The following is a 22,438-nucleotide window of genomic DNA, read 5'->3' on the forward strand; positions in this document are numbered from 1 at the left end:
CCCTCTCTCTCTGGTCCCCACCTCCTATATGTACCCCTGCCCCCAGGCCCATACTGACCGCTGTTAGCTATAGAGTAACCCACCCATATCTGACAGGCTGGAATGGATCACTTCTGTAACCCTTTTCCCCATATTAATGTGCAGTAATCAGCTGCCTTAAATCTTTTCTCAGAAGGCGTGCACGTGGGAGGGAGGGCGGAGCCGACGGGTGATGCTACCACAAGACAGGTGCCAGCAGATAGCGGCTGTGTGGGAGGGTGGCGGGGAGCAGCCCTGTCTCTGCCTCCAGGGACCTTTGTAGAACGTTGGGCTGCCTGCTGTCTATGGGGTCACACAGAGTCGGACACAACTGAAGTGACTTAGCAGCAGCAGCGGCAGCAGACTCCTCCCTTCCTGTGAATCACTGCCCTTCCACACGCTGAGTATCACATTTGAGAAACCAAGAACCGTTGGTGCTCTGAAAAAGTTTCCATGCCTTTGCAGTAAACAAGTTCCTTCTGTGCCAGGGCTCCGGGCTGCCCCCTAGTGGAGGCAGGCCACCTGGTCTCACCTTGGCCGGAACAAGGGCGCCTCAAGTGGGGCCAGCTGGGCAGAGTGCATTTCCAGACAATGCCTTAGAGAAAAGCCTCACGGTAGCAAGTGGGCTGCCTGAAGCCGGGGTGGTCTTGCTTGCCGAGCTAGGGTCTCCATTTCTAGGGATTCTCTGGGTTCTTGAAACCAGAAGGATCAAGGCACAGAGAGGGGAAGTCATGTGAATGCTGCCCACAGTGATGGTCAGAAAGAGGAGGGCTCTTGTCCTCGCACCCCTCAATCTGGTCAGGTGCTGCCCACGTGGACAGGTATAAGCTGTGGGCATCCTCGCTCTGACTTCCCTTCCCTGGGCCTCAGTTGCCCCATCCGTCCAGGGAGGGGCTTTACTGTGACAAGGGCTCCTACCAGCCCTAATGAGTTGCGTCTTCCGATATGGATGCTTGGAATTTTCCTCTCAAGATGGTTTCCCTGCTTGCAGGGATCTGTTGGCTGCTGGATCTTTGCCAGAGTTGCGAGCTGGAGCCCGGTTGGGATTTGGTCAGCGCCACGTCCCCAGGAGCTTCTGGTACCGTCTTATTGCCTCTTGTTTGGGGGTAACCACAATGGGGTGAAGGGTGAGGGAGTGGAGAGTCTGGGAGGGCTGCTGATGGGACTGCGGGATCCAACATTCCCCTTGTGGAGGAGTCCATGTTATTTTCTCGGAAGACTTCCCAGCCCTACTGTGAGGGGCTGTGAGACCCTGGCTGGGCCCCTCCTTTCTCTGGGGTTGATTTCCTCACCTAAGAAGAGAGACACCGTAGCTCATAGCTGGTGCCTGAACAGGGTTATGGGGGAGCAGGGAGGGGCAGGAAGCAGGCAGGGTATAAACACCTCGTGGGGAGGGGGCGGTGGCGGGGAGTGAAGGTTTGGCTCCCGGGGAGCATTTCTAGGTGGCTGGAGCTTATATGGGGAGAGTGGAGGAGAGTGGAGACATGGGAAAGGTGTTTCACTTTTACCCTAATGATACTGGGGAGCCACAAAGGGTTTTCAGCACAGGAGAGGGTGGTCAGATTTATACTGTTACAGATAAGATGCCAGCAGGGTGGAGGCTTGCAGGGAGGCAAGAGGGGGAACCCAAGGGATGTTAAAGTAACCCTGGTACGTGAAAGTGGTAGCCTGGATGTAGGCAGGAGTCCCAGGAGGACTTGGGACTGGATCAGAGCTGCTGAGCACTCAGGGGGCCTTGATTGTGACTGTCAGAGTAGGGGGCCTGGGGCCTGTAGGGGGTGGGGTGTTCCGTGTCAGGGGAGGGGCCGGTGGCCTGCAGGTTTGGGGGCTGCACAGGGTCCCTGAGCCCTCCCTGACCTCATCATGCTTGCTGGCCCCTTTTCAGCCTCAAGGAATGTCAGCTGGAGCCCCTGAGCCTCTCCCACCTCTGCAAGTCTCTGGAGAAGTGCCCAGGGCCCCTGGAAGTCCAGTAAGTACTGAGGACACAGCCCAGGGCCACAGCGTGGGCACCTGCCCAGTGACCTGGGGTGTGGGTGGCCTGGTTAGAGGCCAGGTGAGTCCTTCCTGGTCTCTTCCTGCCAGACCCCGCAGCCCGACCCCAGGGGAGTTCCTGGAGGCTCGGTGCCTCCCAGTGGCCCCAGCTTCAGGCACCTCACCCCTCCCCCTGAGAGAGGCTGTGCCAGGCCTGGGGCTTCATCTCCTGTCTGCTCAACTCAGGGCACCTGGGAGCCCCAGTCTGCCCCCACCTCACCCTGGGAGCCCCACCCTGGCTCCCACCTGGGCCTGCCTCTGTGGCTGGAACCTGTCACTCTGAAGGCTCCTCCTCAGGGGATCCCGTCCACCCCGGATACCAGCTCACCCCAGAATACCTGGGTCTGTGACCAGAGGCTGGGCTTAGAATCAGGAGTCCTGGCTCAGCCACCAACCAGCTGGATGACTTAAGGCAAATAAATGGCTTTAACCTCTTGGGTCTCAGCTTTGTCATCTGCAAAGTGGTCAGTCAGACTTTTCCTGCCTTCATCATCATTGCTGTCATTTTCTTATAATAATTACCATAAAATAAAGAAACCCAAGACAAACCTGCCTCCCCTAAATAACCCCTTCCCTTTTTAACTCAGCATCGTTGTCTGTCCTGGTGGCCCTCTCCATTTGTGTATACAGCTTTTTCCTGTTTGAAGTCACAGGCCAGCTACATTCTGCAGTTTCACTTTACATTGCCCCATATGTTCTTTTCCATTTTCCTAGGTTTTTTCTTTTCCCTTGCTTTCTGGCTCCCATTTCCAATGCCCTTCTGGCCCTTGCAACAAGCTCATTATCCATTATTATTAACATTATCATTGTTAAAAATATCCTTATGTTGACACCAGGGGTGTGTCCTTTCATGCCTCTCTCCTTGTTCAAATACATATGGACACAGAGGACGAGGGAGTGTGATGTTGTTAACAGACACAGGATCTCAACAAGCTCTGCAACAACCTTTTGTCTATCACAGAACATTGTGGCTTTCCTGAAATATCGAGACGTGTGGAACCAATGAATTTTCAAACAAACCATTTATTTTAGAACAGTTGGTGACTTGTTTTATAGAAAAGCTGCAAAGCTAGTCCAGAGTTCCCTCACCCACTCACCCCTGCTTGTTAATATCTTTTATATCATGGTACATGACGTGTACGTTTCAGCATTCCATGTGAGATGTTGTAATGGGTAAAGGTTCTGTTGCTTCAAAAACAACAACAACAGTGTGTAAACCCAGCATTGACCCAAGCAGAGGCCATGGCACTATGTCTGTTGGGTGTCCAGTGGAAAGCCACTGGTGTTTGTGGTCAGACCACCCCTCAATGAAAGCCACTGTTCTGCCTGTGCCCTGAGCCCCAGACCCAGTCCTAGGACAGAGGAGGTATAGCTGAGCCTACAGCCTGGGTCCTGCCAGGCTCCTCGCTTCCAACTCCAGAACCACAGGCGGCCCCTGCCACTGTTCCCCACAAGCTGGGTTCCCCTCCAGCCAGAAAAGCACATGTTGGGGTGCTCCTGACAACCCCAGCAAGGGGAAAGGGCAGCCTTCAAGGGACCAAGGACAGGGACAGAGAGAAGAAGGGGAAGCAAGAGGGGAGGAGGCAGAAGGAAAACACTGTCCAAATGCCTCTGGGGGTCAGGTGGTGGCTCCCAACTCCCAGGGAGGGCTGTATGTAAATCCCAGAGTGCTGGGAGATGCTGGTCAACACAGTCCTCCAGCCAGAGCAGAGATCACAGGGTGGGTATCAGGAGTTCCTCCTAAGTGGGCTGGCTTCTGATGAGTCATCTAGACAAGCGATCAGCTGGTTGGTCTGGTTTTGATGGACAATCAGAGATCCGAGCTACCTTGCGTCTCTTCTTTGCTGACCCATTAAATGCCTGAAGTGCCACTGGTCTGTTCACTACCTTGGGTTAAGGCAGCATTCTCTTCTTAACAAGCATGTTCCACCGAGTACCAATCCTCAAGGCCCTCAAAAGAATGATCCTTCTTGTCCATGTCTTTTGGGGAAAAATATACCTACTATAGCCCCTTAGAAATTCCCAAGGCACAAGGGCAGATTAAAGGCTCTGAGAAGTCCTGCAGCCAAGAAAATTAATGTGACTTAACCCAGCATTTTCCAAGCATGTACGGCCTTCCTTTTCCTCCAGCCTCAATGATAACTCAAGGACCCAGTATTCAGAGGGGGTGTTTCGGGCAGTCCTGGTATAGAACCCATCTAGCTTTTCCCCATGTCCCCCAGCTCATTCAGATGCTTTGTTTCTCAGATTGTCCTGCGAGGTGCTGAGTGACCAGAGCCTGGAGACCCTGCTGCACCACCTACCGCAGCTCCCCCAGCTAAGCCTGCTGCAGTAAGACCGGTTTCCCCATTTCCCCATGCAGAGATGAGGCTCTTGCATTGGGAAGCCATTCCCTTCTGCCCCTCCATCCTTCTCTTGAGCTGTTTCATAATTTTACCTGGCACAACTTGGAGCTTAAGTCTGCTTCCAGCTCTTCCCTAATACTTTATCAACCTCGGATGAGTTATTGGACCCCTCTAAGCCTCAGTTTCCTCATCTGACAAATGGGACTAATAGTCTTCGCCCTCCCCCCAGGGTTGGGATTCAGACAAGACAGTTGCTCTAAAAGCACCTTGAAGAATGGAAGGCCTGTGACAACCGGGCCAATTTACCTCTTCCTACCCACAGAAAGGTCACCTGCTCCTCTAAAGAGACTTTACAGTTGTAGGTCATGTATATGTCACACACCCGTTTTGAAAGGTCACCATCTAATTCTGTAAAAGGGGAATTTAAACAGCATCCCCCAAAGTATTTAAAACTCTGTTTTCTAATTTCAGCTCAGACTGCTTAGAATTTAAAAAGGATTTACTTTAAATATTTCTCTAGCAGGGAGCAAAAGCAGCTGTAGCTGAGATGGAAAAATACAGCAGAAAATTAAATTGTGCCATTAAGAACAGCAACATTAAATACTCCTGCTAAGGATCTCTCAGTCACCTGAGACGGCTCTCGTCACACCCAGGATCTTACTTATCCCTGAGTCCTATGGAGAGGGAGGAGACATGTGACTTCTCAGAGGTGGGCAAGTGTTGGACTGTGTAGCCTACCAGGCTCCTCTGTCCACGGAATTCTCCAGGCAAGAATAGGGGAGTCGTTGCCCATTCCTTTCTGTAGGGGATCTTCCCGACCCAGGGTCTCCTGCATTGCAGGCAGATTCTTTACCGTCTGAGCCACCAGGGAAGCCCCAAGTGTGGCAGAGCCCATGTCGAAATACAGAACCCACTATGGTTCCTCCCTGCCAGGAAAGGGTGGGTTCCTTGGGACACATAAGTTGCAGGTTAAAATAAATGAGTAGGAAACCTCAGACCAGAGAGGGGCTTCTCTATGCCCAGGTCACACAGCATCAGTGCCCGACTCTTCATCTATCTTTGGAATGAGGTGACCAGCCTGACTCTCACCAGTGCTTAAACTTTGTATTACTCAGTCCATACTGTTTGTACACTGCTCTGAAGCACTGTTTGGGGCGCTGGAGACACAACGGAGACGGAAAAAAAAATGACCAGACCCTTGTCTATTTGGAGCTTACCTTGTAGTAGGAGAGGTCAATAAGCAGAGTGAAAGCAAATAAGATGAATTCAGACAGTGATAATGTATTTTTCTAGGTAATATAGTAATGAGTGATTATTGGAGGTGATTTAGACAATGGCGAGAGTGGTCAGGGACCACCTCTAAGGAGGGACACTGGGATATGGCCAGAGGGAGGAGAGGGAGCCAGCCTTGTGCAAAGCAGGGAACAGCATGCCAAGGAGATGGAACAGCATGCATGAGGCCCTGAGGCAGGGTGGAGCTTTGCGTGTTCAAGGAACAGGCAGAAGGCCAGTGTGGCCAGAGCACAGTGGCCAGCAGGGTTGTAGGAGAGAAGGTAGAGAAACAAGCCTGGGCCTGGTCACACAGGGCCTGGTAGCCATGGGGAGGAGTTTGGGATTTTGCCCAAGGAGATCTGAAAAGGAGAGGAATGATTTGTGTTTTCTAAAGCTTAGTCTGGCGGCTGGGTGGAAAAGGGATCCCAGGACAAGCATGGAAGTCAGAGCACGGAGGAGCTGTGCAGCCAGAATAAGAGATGAGGGGGCTGGGAATGGGAAGGGGAGAGGGAAGTATATAGATTCAGGGTGGACCTTGGAGGTGGAACTGACAAGACACGCTGATGGAAGGCTGATGGAGCGAGGCAGATGGAGGCACCAAGGATGCCTCCAGGAGCAAGGTGGAAGCATGTCACTTTCTCTAAGGCAATGCTTCCCAACTGTGGGTGATTTTGCTCCTTAGGGGACACTCAGGATGGAGACGTTTTTGTTGTCTTTGGTGGAGGGGGCGGGAGGTTGTGCTCCTGCTGGCATCTAGGGAGTTGTTCAGTCGCTTGGTCACGTCTGACTCTGTGACCCCATGGACTGCTGCATGCCAGGCTTCCCTGTCCTTCACTATCTCCCAGAGTCTGCTCAAACTCATGTCCACTGAGTCAATGATACCATCCAACCATCTCGTCCTCTGTCATCCCCTTCTCCTCCTGCCCTCAATCTTTCCTGGCATCTAGTGAGTAGAGGTCTGGGATGCTGCTAAACTTCCTAGTGGACAGCCCCCAATACCAAAAAATCATCTTGGTAGTGCTGACCTTGAGAAACTCTTATGGCTTGCATCTTCCCGCTCCCTGTCAGCAAGGGCTCACCTGCTAGTCCTTGGGATAGAAGCAGTATAATACTAACAACACAACAAGCATGGGGTATTGTGTTAGGCAGTGCACAAGCTTAATGTTTCAGTACTCACAACACCCTAGAGGAAGGTGTGTCATAAGTAGTCCATGTTTTTCAGATAAGGAAACTGAGGCTCAGAGAGGTTAAGTGACTTGTCCAAGGACACACAGCCTACAAGCAGGCCTAGAGCCAAACCTAAGCCCACTTGACCCTGAGCTCTTATTTTTCCCTCTTGAGTCGCTGCCTCCTTCCTTATTGCCTGGCTCACCTGCCAGTGCCCCCCATCCTTTGTGTCCAGGTTTCTTGCCCACCGATCTTGCTTGGCTCCAACTTGCTCACATAGGACCCCACCTCTTTCTCTGTCAGACTGAGCCAGACGCAACTGCCTCCAAGGAGCCCCCTCCTGCTAGCTGACCTCTTCAGCCTGTGCCCACAGGTTCAGAAGGTGGATCTCAGGTGGGCATTGCCCTGAGGCAACCAGAACTCAGCTGGGAGGGTGGTGCTGGAGGTTGTTGGATGTGAAGGGTGGGGGTGAGGGCAGTGGGACCCAAATCAGAGATTCAGCTGCTCAAGAAGGGGAACCTGCCCCCTGGGGGCATCCTGAAGCTGTGGTCGAAGGTGGCTGACGAAGGTGCTGTCTGTTCCAGGTCCCTGCGTCATTTGACCCTGCATCTCAGGTGTAGTGAGGAGCAGGAAGACAGGTGCTGTTGGTAAGTCCCCTGGAACCGGGCCCTGGTATGACAGGGGATGATCGGGGACAGACAGACAGTTCTCTCGTATGTCCAGAGCAGAGGACAGACTGAGAGGGCCGGGCACTGTCGTGGGCAAATGAGGAGTCCACAGCAGACTGGATTAGAGCTCAAGGACTGCTCCAAGGAAAAGGACTCCACTCCACTCCTGCCCCCAGGCTTTAACAGCCCCAGAACTTCCCTGGTGGTCTAGTGGCTAAGACTCTGCACTTCGCTTGCAGTGGGGTATGGGTTTGATCACTGGTCAGAGAACTAAGATTTGGCATGCCATGCAGCATGGTCAAAAATAAATAAATAAAATCTTAAAAAAAAAAATCCCAGCCTCACCAGGATCTGGCACCCCAGGCAGGTTCCTTAAGCTCTCCGATCCTCAGCTTCCACTGAGAGAAGGGAGCTGGTGATGGCAGATGGTAGATTGCAGGCTGTTGGCAAAGATGATACGAGGCAACATGTGAAACACAAGCGGCACTCACAGTTACGAAAGCCCCCTCCCCTGACTCCTGGACCAATGCTTTGTGGTTGTCTCGGTGACAGGGGGCAGGCATTGCACAGGAGGCAGGATGATGGGCTGAGGGGGCAACCTTAAAATGCACAGATGACATTTCTGGTAGCTACCCGATGCCACTGGCTCACCAAGTGACCATGGACCAGACCTTTCTCCTCTGTGTCTCAGCCTTCTCAGCTGTGAAATAACAATACATGAAGAGCTGATATTTGTTGAGCATCTGCAGGACACCATTCTGAGAGCCTCATGCACATTACATCCTAGAAGCCTCTCAGCTGTGGTCACGCCACAGGTTGGGGTGCAGCTAGGACTTGAATCCAGGCAGTACTACAGCGCTCCTAGCCCAGGGGCGAACAAACGTGTTCTGTAAAGGGTTAGATCAGAAGTCTGAAAGCAGCACAGACAATATATAAACAGTGGCGTGTCTGTGTGCCAGTAAAGTTGGAGTTGTGAACACTGAGACTTGAATTCGTGTAATGTTTACATGTCGTGAAATGTTACTCTTCTTTTGACTTTTTTTTCTCAACTATTTGAAAATGGATAGACCATTCTTAGCGTGCTGGTCATATAAAACAGGCTGCCTTGGGCAGTAGTTTTTCCAGTTCCTATCCTAACCCAGCACAATGGTGACTTCTAGAATACCTTCATAGTTTCCAAATCTGATTTCCAAAATGTAGGACATAAACCAGGATGGGATGATTTTTAGGAGGTTGGGCTGATAGTAGAGTACTTCAGTTCAGTTCAGTCGCTCAGTCGTGACCCCATGGACTGCAGCACGGCAGGCTTCCCTGTCCATCACCAACTCCCAGAGCTTGCTCAAACTCAAGTCCATCAAGTTGGTGATGCCATCCAACCATCTCATCCCCTGTCGTCCCCTTCTTCTCCCACCCTCAATCTTTCCCAGCATCGGGGTCTTTTCCAATGAGTCAGTTCTTCATATCGGGTAGCCAAAGTATTGGAGCTTCAGCATCAGTCCTTCCAATGAATAGTCAGAACTGATTTCCTTTACGATTGACTGGTTTGATCTGCTCGCAGTCCAAGGGACTCTCAAGAGTCTTCTCCACCACAGTTTAAAAGCATTAATTCTCCCACGCTCAGCTTTCTTTACAGTCCAACTCTCACATCCATACGTGACTACTGGTTCACTTTCATCAAATTCTTCCTTTTTCAAAAATTCTGTGTTTGATTAAGGCCCTGGTGGCTCAGACAGTAAAGAATCTGCCTGCAATGCAGGAGATTCCTGGGTTAGATCCCTGGGTCGGGAAGATCCCCTGGAGAAGGGAATGGCTACCCACTCCAGTATTCTTGCCTGGAGAATTCCATGGACAGAGAAGCCTGGGGGCTACAGTCCATGGGGTCACAAAGAGTCAGACACGACTGAAGCACCAAGCACACACAAGGCCAAGCGGAAGTGTCAGTTGCCTCTTAGCGTGTCTGTAACACCTCTTCACGTCTGCTAAGCTCCCTTGTAAGTAGGAGGAGAGCCCTCAGCAGGTGCCAGTATTTGGCTTGAATATAATGATGATATTTTGTCCTCATTTCCTGCATCCTTATCCTTACGGTCTCTTTGGGGCAGGAAATGCTAGTTTTCCATTGGAGTAAGTGATACAAGGTTTTCTTTTCTGATAAGTGCATTAAATAAAAAGAATGAGCTGATTTAAAAATAAGAAATAAATAGTAGTATAATAAGGAATTTGGGACTGAAAAAATGGAAAGTAACTGATAAAAATTTGAGTTACTGGTTGTAGGTACTTGATCATTCTAAGTTTATTTTTTAAGTTGCTGGCTGGCCATAAGCTATTCATTTACCTTGTTGTTGTGTGGTATCTGTGTAAGCCTCTCAAAGACAGGCTTTACTATTACTTTGATTCCAGTATGAATAACCCTCCACATAAGGAGACATCACCCTGGGTATCCTCCACTCCACCCCCATGTCTGCTCATTAAAGTGACCCTAAGAGCTATAGTTCACCTTGACTGAATCAGAATCACCCTGGAGAGCCTTGTTCCAGAGGCTGTTTATTCAGCGGGTCTGGGTTGTGTTCCCAGCATGTGCCTCTCACCACGCTCCCAAAGGGGTGCTGTTGGGGCTGGTCAGGGACCCCACTTTGAGAACCATCCCCTCAAAGAGGAAACATATGTGGGATCTGCTGGGCGGGGGAGGTGGTACGGGTGGGTACTGGATGTTTCTAGAGAGTCCAAGCTTGAGTGAAGCCCCGTTGGAGCTTCGAGGCCATACCCAGCTTAGGGACCCCATCTCCCTTCCTGCTGCAGGTTTACTGACTGCGGCCTCCGCCAGGAGCATGTGGAGCCGCTGTGCGGGTTGCTGAGCAAGTGTGAAGACCTCCACCAGCTGGAGTAAGTTGGAGCATGTCCTGCATGGCACCTGAAGGGGGTGTGTGTGTGTGTGTGTGTGTGTGTACATACCCATGCATGCTCTCAGGACCACCTAACAGAGGAGAGGATGCCTGGGACTCAGTCACATCTGTAAAGTTTCTCTGTCCCCATCTTATCCCTCCCATCCTCCACTGCTACCATGTAGAGCTAGTTCAGTGTGTACCCCTGATCAATTTAGGGGAGCCCTTTGCAAAGGACTGGGCCTCCCTGGTGGCTCAGATGGTTAAGAATCCACCTGCAATGCAAGAGACTTCGGTTCGATCCCTGGGTCCGGAAGATCCCCTCGAGAAGGGAATGGCCACCCACTCCAGTATTCTTGCCTGGAGAATCCCACGGACAGAGGAGCCTGGAGGGCTGCAGTCCACAGGGTTGCAAAGAGTCAAACACAGCTGAGACTAACACTTTTAGTTACTTTCACTTCGCAAAGGGCCACAGGAGCCCCTTGGCCTCTTGTTATTCAAGGCATTGGGGCTCTGCTGGCTGGTGGAGCCTGAAATGAAGGGTCTGTTGACTTGCTGAGCAGGTGGTTAAGAATAGCCAATGCCTCTGCTTACAGAGGGCCCGGAGCCAGCCAGCGTAGGGATGTGTGGGCTCTCAGGCTGATGAGAAGTGGTATCAGTGTGGCCTGTCTTGGGTGCCTGAATAGCGCAGCCCTGCATGGGTAGGGAAAAAAGAGCTTTGAGCACTTTTTCCACTATTCTAAGTGCTTTACATATCCTTTTTATCCTCCTTCTCAACAACCCTGGATAGCATAGATGAGCGGACTGAGAGAGTTTAAAAATCTGTGTTAAGTCACACACTTAGTTCAATGCAGAGCCTTTACTCAGAACTGTTAGAACTCCAGCTTAGGACAAGCAGAACATACAGAGAGCTATCCACCAAAAAAAAAAAAATTTTCAATTCCTTGTGGTGTGGCCAAGGAGAGAAATGTGGCTGATGAAAATCATGGATTTTAAAGAAAGATGAATAAGCAGATATCTTTTGAGTTTTTCAGTTTTTTCATTCTAGAGGGAACTTTTTCATATTCTAAAAATTATTTCACTAAGTGCCTTCCTGAGGCAGTTTTTTCATTTTTAAAGTGTCTCAGGAAAAGATGGAAATAAATAAACCTCAAAAGTCTTATCATCAGAGGCAAAATGAGTTCAAATTTGCAGGGTAAAAATCAGATATTCCCAGGCACAGATTATTTTGTTCCTGAAACTATAGCTAAAACCATAAGATGCTACAAATGAAGGGAAATAAAGTCTTCAAGTGCAGTTTCTGATATTGCATTCCCAAATCAAGAGCAGAAATATTTTGGGTAAATGCATCCTCCAAATGTCTGTCTTTTTCCTGCATTTACTCTGGCTCAAAAATGACGGCTCCAAACAGGTAGAGGCCGAGTGCGCAGTAAAAAGCTAATTGCTTTTTCTCTAATTGCTGAAAGCCTGCTGGAGTCCCAGGAGTGGTCACCAGATACTGAAGGGGAAGATGAGGACTGGTTAACTGTGGTGCTGGTGGGGGGATGGGGGTGATCGTGCTAGTGCTGATGGAGGTGACGGGGATGCAGACAGGGATGCAAGTAGCAGTGATGGGATGGTGCTGGTGGTGATGACGGTGCTGTGGGGACAGAAGTTGTGCACAGTGGTGGAGGTGATGGTGGAGGTGATGGTGGAGGTGATGGTGGAGGTGATGACGGTGCGGGGCGGGTAGAGTACAGTGATGCTCACTGAAGAGCAGGCACGTCAGATCACCAGCCACCTCCTCCTCGTACCTCTTGCAGCCTCTCAGCAAACCTGCTGGGTGATGATGGGCTCCGGTGCCTCCTGGAATGTCTCCCCAAGGTGCCCGTCTCCGGTTCGCTCGAGTAAGTAATGAGCAGCCCCGAGGACAGCTAGGAGGAAGACTCCCCAGGGCCCGGAATGTTACTGGGCTTCTTTTCAGGCACCCCCTGAAGAAGTCCAGGGGACAAGGGCTGGGGAGGGGGTGATCTTTACCTTGATTCCCCCCACCCACCCACCTTGGGTCCTTTCCTCCTTCCTTCATTGCCCACTATTGGCAGAGCTCTCACCAAACACCCGCGAGAGACTGTGACTAATTTTCGGTGGCCCAAGTTGACTCCAGGCAGGGAGCAACAGTTCATCCCCAATCAGCTGCAGAAATCTCAGTTGTCCTGGCTCTTGGTCCGTCCATCCTATCCCTGAAGCCCCTCTGACCAGATTTAGGGGACACAGATTTGGAGATGTCGCCTCAGCAGGGAGGGCCCCTGGGGAGTCATCTTCAGTCACTCAGTCTCCCCAGTGACCTGGGAGACTGACGTCCAGACCCAGGATACAGCCCGTTGCTAGGCAACTGAGCTTTGCGCTCCGGGCATCCCTGGCCCCCATGGAGCTGGAGCTGGCGGCCTGGCCTTATCACTGCCCTCACCCCCAGTCTCAGACTACAGGGGCAGCGGGCACAGTGGAGGTAACTCTCAAAGATTTCAGAGTATGCTGCCTGGCCTGCCAGGGTGGCGATAGCGCCCCTCTGGCTTCTCTCTGGACCTCAGTGTTTCCAACTTGAGGATGGAGACTTGGACACTGAGGACTCCCCTCTAGGAAATGACAGCTGGAATGGAGGAGGTGAAGGGGCTGGGCAGGGCTCCACTGAGGTGCTGCCTCACCCCTCATCCTGAACCTCTTTTCTCTTCTAGTCTAAGCCACAACAGTATGTCTCAGGAAAGCGTCTTGTGCCTGGTGGAGGCTCTCCCCTCCTGTCCACGTGTCCGGGAGGCCTCAGTGAAGTAAGGAAACATTGGTGCCGCTTGCTGATGATGGGGAAGGATATACCCAGCTTAGGGACCCAATCTCCCTTCCTGCAGCAGGTTCACTGATTGCATGCTCAGTGGCCCTCTGTCTGTATGACTTGGAGCAACCTCTGAGTCTCTCTGAGTCTCAGAGTTCACTGATTGTGGGATCACAGTTTCCATCTTCTGAGGCCCGTGTGCGCACGCATGGGGCCCAGGGAGGCCACCGGGTGGGGAAACGCCAGGTTTAGCATCTTCGAAGGAGGAGGTGGGGGTCTCCTCTGGTCAGCAAGGGTCTCTCCCGTGGCTTCTACCCTCCCGTGCCCCTGTGGACCCAGCCCCCATCCCTCCCTGTACCCCCTGGCACCTGGGTCCTAGGGACGCTGGCAAGGCTGGGCCTTGGGCTTCCATACACCCCTCTCTCTGCAGCCTGGGCTCCAAGCAGAGCTTCCAGATTCACTTCTCCCGACAGGAGGAGGCTGGGAAAACACTGAGGTAATTTGTGGTCTGGGGTGACGGGAAAGGCAGGGGAACCAGGGATAGGCGGCTGACCCTGTGGTGGCCTCCATGCCTCCTTCCTCCCAGGGTCCCCTCCTCCTTCACACACCCTGCCTGGAGCTACCGCCTGGGTTTGTCTGTCCTACATCTGCCCCCAGTCTCCCCATACCTTCAGCTCCTGGACCAGGCCTTCGAGTGGTGTTTGTGTGCCTTAGCCACAGCCTAACTGAGTCTGGAGGTTTCTGAGTTAAACAGTCAGACTCTGGACCCTCTTGGGGTAGATCTCAGCAAATAATCCACCTGCCAATGCAGGAGATGCAGGTTTGATCCCTGGGCCGGGAAGATCCCCTGGAGAAGGGAGTGGCAACCCCTTCCAGTGTTCTTGCCTGGAGGATCCCTGAGGACAAGGAGCCTGGTGGGCTAGTCTATGGTGTCGCAGAGTTGGACTCGAGTTAGTGACTAACCCTTTCTCTTCTTCCGCTCTACCACTTAATAGCTGTGTGACCTTGGACCAGTGACTTGACCGCTCTGTCTAAATTCCTCACCTGTAAAATGAGAATAAGAGTGAGACCTACCTTTTAGGGTTATTGTGAGGATTAAATGAGTAAATGTGTTTCAAGTACCTGGAAAAGACCTGCCTTATTTGAGTGCTGTATCAGTTATTTTTTATGTAATTCCCCCCTGGTAGCCTCAGGCTCTGTCTTTCTCAGCCTTGGGTGAGTTTCTCTATATGTCTTGCTTCACCTGTGATCGTGGCCTCTGAATTGGTCCCCTGCCTCTGACCAGGCCTCCTCCAATCCCCCCGCAGCCCCCAGAGGGACTTTCCCAGCATGCACGTCTGACTGTGGTACTCCACTGCTCTGAGCCCTGCAGTAGCTCCCAAGTGCCCTGAGGATAAATTTCAAATCCTTAGCCTGGTCTTCGCAGAGTCTGATCTGGTTGCCACCTCCTGCCGTGTTCTCCCTCACTTCTCCCACCCCCCTACACACACCACCCTCACACCAAATATGTACATACCACACACAGACACACACACACACACGCAGCATAATACATCACACACATGCACGCACACCAGACATATCCCCTGTACACACCACACATAACATGCACACATCACACACACCACTCATATACCACATGTGTGCACACAGATTCAGCCACAAGGGATCTTTGTTTACCAAGCACGCACTGCCTGATGAAGTATCCCTGCTTCTGGGCACTCAGCCTGGCATTCTCTTCCCTGCCTTTTCTGAAATCAAATTCTCCCAATGCTGTATGACCCAGCTCACATGTCAGCCCTTCCTGATGCCTCCGGTGGCCCCTGTCCTGTGAGAGGGAGCGGCCCTCTTGTGCTGTGCTGGGCTCTCTTTTCAGCCCGTCTGTGAGACAGTGCTCCGGGGCCTGTGTGCTGGCCACACAGGCTGGGCCCTGGGAGGACAGGGCCATAGCAAGTATCCCAGCCCCACCCCGCCCCCCTCACCCAAGGGAGCCTGGAGTAGGGTGGGCCTGGAGACTAGGGAAGTGGTTACAGGTTTAGGGGCTGGAGTCAGGTTGACTTGGATTGAAACCCAAATCTGTCGCTGCTTTTTTCCAACTGTGCGTCCTTGGGTTGGTCAGTCTTTTTGCCTGTAGGTGATGCCATTGGGGTTCAGTTTGATGCCACACGTAAGGCAGGCATGCCTGCTTGCTCACGGGGTGCACCCAGAGGCTGGGCCAGGGCCGGCCTTAGAGTCAGGGCTCAGTGAGCGATGACTCTAGCACTTTCTTGGGAGGTGGTCTCTCCAAAGAGAAGCTCCCAGAGCACAGGCTGCACTTGGGCCTTTTTTCAGGTCCTGGTCCAGGCCTTTGCACCCAGGGGGGGCTCCCCCATGGGTCCTGAGGGAAGCTGGGGGACAGCAGGACTGTAGTCCCGACAGGCTTTGCCCAAGCTCTGCCCCTTGCCCTCTGCCCTCAGGCTGAGCAAGTGCCACTTCAAGCCAGAGCACATGCCCAGACTGGCCGCCAGCCTGAGCCAGGCCCTGCAGCTGGCGGAGCTCACGTGAGTGACTGGGCCCAGCCCATGGGGGCAGCTGAGGGGTGGGGGCTCCCTGCCAGAACGACCTCTGTCCACAGGCTGACCTGGTGTTTCCCGGGCCTGGAGCAGCTGATCGTCCTCCTGGGTCTGCTAACGTGGCCGACGGGGGTGCTCACTCTCAGGTACTGCCTGCCCGTGACTCTGGGAGGGGACTGTGGTAGGAATGGAGGGCAGAAGTGGGCTCTGAAGAAGAGTTTCCTCCAAGGTCACAGTCTTAGCCATTTCCTGCATCCAGAACCCTGCCATCTGGATGCAGAGGCCCCCCCACCCCATTAGTCCCAGAAACCCCTTCAGGTGCAGAAAAGCTCCCCCACCTCCAATCCAAGGTAGGACCTGTACTTGAGGACTTCAGAAAAAAAGGAGACTTAAAAGGATACCCGGGGACTTTCCGTACTTCCTCTGCAGGGGCACAGGTGTGATCCCTGGTTAGGATACTAAGATCCGCATGCCCCACCACATGGCCATAAAAATAAAAGACACCCAGCCAAGGTCAGAAATAACATGTAACAAATATGTTCACTCTGATCTTTTGAAAACTTTCAGAAAAACAGAGAAGATTCCAGAAAGTAGAAAAGCAATTTTGAAAACTCATCATCACCTAGGTTTGACAGTTCATGTTTTTCCATATTTGCTTTGTATTTTTTAACTAAGATAAGTTATTGATCTCATAAACTATCACGCCAAAAGAGTTCACTGCAAGTCTTAAAAAAATAAGGACGTTATCTACATAACCACAGTTGAATTAGGACCCCTACAAAAATGAGTAACAAGTCCTTAGGGTATTAGCCAAGCCAGTCTGAAATTTCCCACTGCCCCCATATGGGACAGCTGGCTCTTTGGATCCAGGATCCCATCAAGGTCCACATTTTTGTGACAAAGAGGTGACAGCTCTTTGGACTTTTTTAATGGGTGATCTGTACTTGGGGACTTCAGGAAAAAAAGGAAACTTCGACACCCAGGCACTTCCCTGGTGGTCCGGTTTTGTTGAGAAAACCAGTCCCCTGGGCCACTTTCTGGCTCTGTCCAGTGCTTCCTTGTGAGGTCAGTGAGTTTGTTCCTCTTAACCCCTGACTTTCCTAGAACTGGAAAGGCTCCGTGAGATTCAGTTACATATCTGTGTCCCAAAATACCTACTTGGCGGTCAAGGCTGTGCACTTCCCAATGCCGCCGCTGATGAGGCACATGAAGTCTGGTTGTTCCCCAGCATGACATTTTTTAAAATCCTGGTAGAATACACATAACAAAGTTTACCATCTTAACCATTTGTAAGTGTACAGTTCAGTAGAGTTAAGTAACATTCACTTTGTACAACCGAAACACTTCATGAAAACTGAAACTCACTGCCCGTTAAGGCCCCCACCGTGCCTCCTTCCCCGACCCCTAGCAACCACCTTTCTACTCTCTGTTTCTATGGATCCGACCCCTCTCCGTGACTTAACCAAGTGGAATCGTACAGTATTTGTCTTTTTGTGATGGGTCTGTTTCACTTAGCACAATATCCTCAGGGTTCATCTTTATTGTACCTCTTATAGAATCTCCTTTCTATTTAAGGCTAAATAATATTCCACCATGTATATAAGCCACATTCATTTACCCATTCATTCTTTACCCATTCATCCATCCGTGGCCATTTGGGTTGCTTCCACCTTTTGGCTGTTGTGAATATGCTGCTCTGATGTATCTGTACACATGTCTGTTTGCATCTCTGCTTTCAGTTCTTTGGGGTATATACACAGAAGCACTGGATCACCCCAAATAATATTTTTACTTAAAACTTGCCTTACTCTAAAAATAATATGTACTCCTCATAGAAGTTTGTGGAAAATCCAGAAGAACATAAGAAAATAGTGCTTTGAAAAAAAAATTCAACATAACTTTAAAAGCAGCAATATTTTAAATAACTCTCTTTTTTCCTTCTTCTAAATTAATCCAAGCACATTGTAGGAAGTTCAGAAAATATTGACAACTACAAAAGAAAACCATCCAGGAGAATTCTGCAATTGATACCATCATCATTAACATTTAATATATTTTTCTCATAGCTCTATCTCCCTCTTTTTCACCATATGTGTTTCTATATATATTTTCCCTTTTTTGAAATACAAAATTGGGATCATGTCTTATAGATAGTCTAATTTCCTTATCTTTGCAACGTGATATTATATAGACTTTTTCTAAACGTAAAAGTACTATTTTTTTTAAAAATTTCTCTTTGAATGGTTGGAACAAGGATGTTAATTTTCTGTTTTATGCTTATGCCAAATTTTTAAGTTTATTTTATTGTTATTCAGCAAAACCCAAGAAGCCTCTAGCTGCCCCCTACCCCCAACCCTTAGTACTCTCCTCCCCTCCCACACTAACCTTGGGGGAACCTTCGCCCCACAAGGGACACCTTTGTGTCCACCTCTGACTTCCCTGGTAGTTTAGACGGTAAAGAATCTGCCTGCAGTGCAGGAGACCTGGGTTTGATCCCTGGCTTGGGAAGATTTCCTGGAGAAGGGCATGGCAACCCACTCCAGTATTCTTGCCTGGAGAATCCCATGGACAGAGGAGCCTGGCGGGCTCCATGGGGCCGCAGAGTCAGACAGGGCTGAGCAGCTGTTACCGTCGCCTCTCTGACAGGGTGGAAGAGCCGTGGGTGGGCAGAGCCGGGGTGCTCACGCTGCTGGAAGTCTGTGCCCAGGCCTCAGGCAACATCACCGGAATAAGGTAAGTCCAGGAAGGAGGCCCCTCAGGTTCTTTCATCTTTCCATGACCACTGGGATCACCCCTTATGTAGCCATTGGTCTCTTGTCCTCTGGTGTCATAGCTGGGTCCCTAGTGGGTTCTCTGGGTCCCCAAGATGGCAGGAGCTCCTGGGACGTATGAGAGGGGCTACACATATTTGTTGGGCTTCCCAGATGGCTCAGCGGTAAAGAATCTGCCTGCCAATGCAGGAGACTTGGTTTCAATCCCTGGGTTGAGAAGATTCCCCTGGAGAAGGAAATGGCAACCCACTGGAGTGTTCTTGCCTGAAGAATCCCATAGACAGAGGAGATTAATGGGCTACAGTCATGGGATCACAAGACTCAGACACAACTAAACACCGCCACACATACTTGCTGGGACTTGTGCAGTATTTAGGCAGCAGTGCTGGAGAGAGGAAGGCAACCCTAGATCCAAGACAATGGGCTGTCAGGTCCCAGATGGACACTGCCGGGAGTCCGTGCTGGTTGTCTGGAAGTGGCCCCTGGTGACAGCAACGCACACCATGGCCCTGTGACCAGAGGCACCAGAATCCCATGGATTAGCCAAGAGCAAAGGCTTTGGTGTTCCATTGACCTGTGTCTGGATCCCCACTGGGTCTGGGAGCTGTCAGCTGAGTGGCCCAGTCCCAGCACAGCCTACAGGGGAAGCTCCTGTGGACCTCACACTGACCCCCCCCCTTCCCTCCTCAGCATCTCTGAGACCCAGCAACAGCTCTGTATCCAGCTGGAATTTCCCCATCAGGAGAACCCAGAAGCCGTGGCCCTCAGGTAGGACCTAGTACCTGGGACCCCAAGAAAGAGGTTGAATGGTGATGGGGAGGGAGAGGAGGGACAATGCCGCTTCTTACCAATATTTCTCATAGCCCTACTCAGAATTCTTTGATGCCTAAAGCCTCTCCGTGGCCTATGAGACCTGGCCTGACCTGCCTCTCCACACTGTCCATCCCCACCCCAAACCCTGGTCTCAGTTCTAGCCATCCCCGCTAGCTTTCAGTCCTCAAACACCACCTTTCTCCCTTTGATCTCAAGGCCTTTGCACAGGCTGTTCCCCCCACTCAGCATGCTCTCTCCTCTCTTTCCTTCTTCATCCTTCTTCACCTGGCTAACTCAATCCCATCCTCAGGTTTCAGCTTGAATGCCATCATCTCAGGGAGGTCCCTGCAACCACCCAGACTTAGTCAAGTCCTCCCTTTATCCACTCTCATAGACGCCTGGGCTCACAGCTCCTCTGATCCATATAGCACATTTATGGAAACTAAAAAGTCACCTCTCTGGGGTGAGTGCAGCCCTGCATGTGTACACTGTGAAGCATAGACCATGCCTGGATCTCAGCCCCGACCCACTTCCTTGGTTGGACCCCCCTCGTGCAGTGACCAACCTGCACAGCCGTGCCAGGCCCCCATATGGACCGCTCCTTCACAGGACTTCCCATGGCCGACCGGCAAACTGTGGGACCTTATTTGATTAGCGTTTATTTACCACCTTCAGACACACTCCTTGCAGGCAGGGACTGAGTCCTCAATACTGACCCAGGTGTTTACAGACGGCTGCTTCCCTCTCCACCTCCAGGCTGGCTCACTGTGACCTGGGAACCCACCAAAACCTCCTCACCAGGAAGCTGATGGAGACATGTGCCCGGCTGCGGCAGCTCAGGTCAGTACCCTGAAACACTGCGGCCCTGAGTTCTCTGGTTGACCCCAGTGCCTGCTTTAAGCCATAGGTGAGAGGTTGGCCAGGGCGGGATGGGGATGAACAGAGCCTGGGGCCATGCTAAGCCCGGCATTCTTGCTTCTCTCATTGGGCCTGTGCGGGAGAGCCCTAGGGTGGCATAGGGGAGTCCTGCCCCATTGGGAGCTCCTTGGTGGGGCCTTTCCCCCTCTCTTGGCCTCCCCATCCCTATGTTGATCCCTGAAGTGTGTTCAGCCTGAAATCCTCTGGAATATGCTTGGACCTTTTCAGCTTGTCCCAGGTGAACCTCTGCGATGCCAGCTCTCGGCTGCTGCAAAGCCTCCTGTCCCTCTCTGAGCTGAAGAACTTCCGGTATGTGGACAAGACTTTCACTCAGGAACACCTCTTTCATCCTCCACCCCCACACTTCCTGTTCCCTCCAACCCTGGGCTCAAAGGAGCTCCTTGTCCCCCTCCCATGGCCTGGGACTCCACACAGTCCTGGAGATGATGCTCGGGTGCATGGTCATCAACATGGCCACGTGGCGAGGAGCAGTGCCTTGTCCGTGCTCTTTCTTTTTCTTTTCTTTATTATTTCAAAGTAATTGCAAACTCATAGAAAATTTGCAAGAAGACTGAGAAGAAGCCCCAGAGGCCCTTTTCCAAACTTCGCCTTCCTCGTCTTTATTTTCTCACGTTTGCTCTTTTCTTCCTTCCTCCTCACCCCTCCCCTCTCTCCGCCCCGCCCCCACTTTCTTTTTCTGAACCATTTGAAAGTAAGTTGCATAATCATGCCTATTGACCCCTGATATTTCAGTGAATTTCCTAAGAACAAGAACATTCTCTCCCCTAATCCAGTAAAAGTATGAAATTCAGGCAATTTAACATTGATACCCTACTGTTACCTAAACTGCAGTTCATATTCCAGTTTTGCCAGTTTGTCCCAGTCATGTTTATTGCTTTTTTTTTTTTTTTTTTTCCAGTCCCAGATTCCATCCAGGATCACACACTGTGTCATCTCTCTTTAGTCTCCTCCAATTTGGAATGTGTCCTCAGCCCTTTTTTGTGTTTCATGATACTGTCATGACATTTCTACTCCAGTTATTAATGTTTTGTATCAGAACGCCCTTGTGCTTGAGTTTCTCTGCTGTTTCCTCCGGCTTCAGTTCCTGCCTCCGGGGCAAGGAATATCACAGAGATGCTGCTGTGTTCTTCTCAGGAACACATCACGTGTGCCACATTGGGAAGCACATGATGTCTGCTTGTCTCCTTACCCGTGATGTTAACTGTGATCGCCTGGTTAAGGCGGGGTGTCTGCCAGGTTTCTTCGCTCACAAAGCTACTGTTTTCCCCTTTGTAATTAACCAATTATCTGGTAGGAAGACACTTGAAGACAATGTAAATATCCGGTTCTCCCTCAAACTTGCACTCACAAATTTTGTCAACCATTGATCATTCCTGCCTGAATCAAATATCAGTATAATGGTTGCAAAATGGAGCTTTTCTAACTGTCAGTTCTCTTTTAAACCAACTGCATCAGGGGAAATTCTCCTTTTGGTGGCACTATACCTTTAAACACCCTCTCTAGTACTTGCTATGCTTTTTTGTTGTTTAAATAAAGATGCAGGGCTTGTGGGAAGTGAGGGTAATTAGCTAGATTTTACACGCGATGCCTGATTATGGCAGACATTGTGAAGTTGCTACCTGAATGACTGGTTTAAAGAACTATTCAACTCGTCTATGTTCCTGCCTCCAACCTGTATCTTGACTTAATGATTGCCTGATGGGAGAGGTTTATGAAGGGAAGGTGAATCCCCTCCCACTGCCCCAGGAACCACTCCCCACACCTACCTCCCTGCCTTCTGCCACTACCATCAGAGCTCCCAGACCCAGAGCTCCTCTCTGACCTGCTGCCTTTTGACCTCCACCAGGCTGACCTCCAGCTGTGTGAGCTCCAAGGGGCTAGCCCTCCTGACATCTGGTCTAAGCCATTGTCACCTTCTGGAGGAGCTAGAGTGAGTCATGGGTTGGAAGGGTCTGGGAACCCAGCTGAGGGACGGGGTGGAGAGGACAGTTGGGCCTTTGCTAAAGTGGGTGGTGGGACTTCAGACTATTACTTTTTTCCCTGATGAAGGCCAGCAACTCTGAGTGTGGTTTAGAGAAGGCTGAGCGCTGCATTCTTGGTCCCGACTTTATCAGTCACTCAGAGTGACCTTGAACAAGTAACTGTGCCTCTTTAGACTTGGACTAGACTTAGACTAGAGT

General features: G+C 51.0%; 1 protein-coding gene across 11 annotated transcripts in view; it reads left to right on the top strand.

Moving 5' to 3' along the window:
* NLRC5 (NLR family CARD domain containing 5) overlaps positions 1 to 22,438 on the top strand; it is a 91,140-nt gene that overhangs the window by 59,912 nt on the left and 8,790 nt on the right. For 7 of the 11 annotated variants that reach the window (XM_044931898.2, XM_044931896.2, XM_044931894.2 and 4 more), the window contains 16 exons: positions 1,010 to 1,096; positions 1,904 to 1,987; positions 4,297 to 4,380; positions 7,137 to 7,226; positions 7,418 to 7,480; positions 10,295 to 10,381; positions 12,183 to 12,266; positions 13,092 to 13,181; positions 13,614 to 13,679; positions 15,640 to 15,723; positions 15,798 to 15,881; positions 18,382 to 18,468; positions 19,197 to 19,274; positions 20,076 to 20,159; positions 20,466 to 20,546; positions 22,105 to 22,188. In XM_044931898.2, coding sequence (XP_044787833.2) covers positions 1,010 to 1,096; positions 1,904 to 1,987; positions 4,297 to 4,380; positions 7,137 to 7,226; positions 7,418 to 7,480; positions 10,295 to 10,381; positions 12,183 to 12,266; positions 13,092 to 13,181; positions 13,614 to 13,679; positions 15,640 to 15,723; positions 15,798 to 15,881; positions 18,382 to 18,468; positions 19,197 to 19,274; positions 20,076 to 20,159; positions 20,466 to 20,546; positions 22,105 to 22,188 — 1,317 coding nt within the window. Of the gene's footprint in view, positions 1 to 1,009; positions 1,097 to 1,903; positions 1,988 to 4,296; positions 4,381 to 7,136; positions 7,227 to 7,417; positions 7,481 to 10,294; positions 10,382 to 12,182; positions 12,267 to 13,091; positions 13,182 to 13,613; positions 13,680 to 15,639; positions 15,724 to 15,797; positions 15,882 to 16,302; positions 17,946 to 18,381; positions 18,469 to 19,196; positions 19,275 to 19,629; positions 19,783 to 20,075; positions 20,160 to 20,465; positions 20,547 to 22,104; positions 22,189 to 22,438 lie in introns of those variants that run through there. The other 4 variants (XM_025268706.3, XM_044931895.2, XR_006546249.2 and 1 more) reach the window with 4 other exon arrangements.

The sequence above is a fragment of the Bubalus bubalis genome, chromosome 18 (assembly GCF_019923935.1).
Source record: "Bubalus bubalis isolate 160015118507 breed Murrah chromosome 18, NDDB_SH_1, whole genome shotgun sequence".
Taxonomy (NCBI): domain Eukaryota; kingdom Metazoa; phylum Chordata; class Mammalia; order Artiodactyla; family Bovidae; genus Bubalus; species Bubalus bubalis.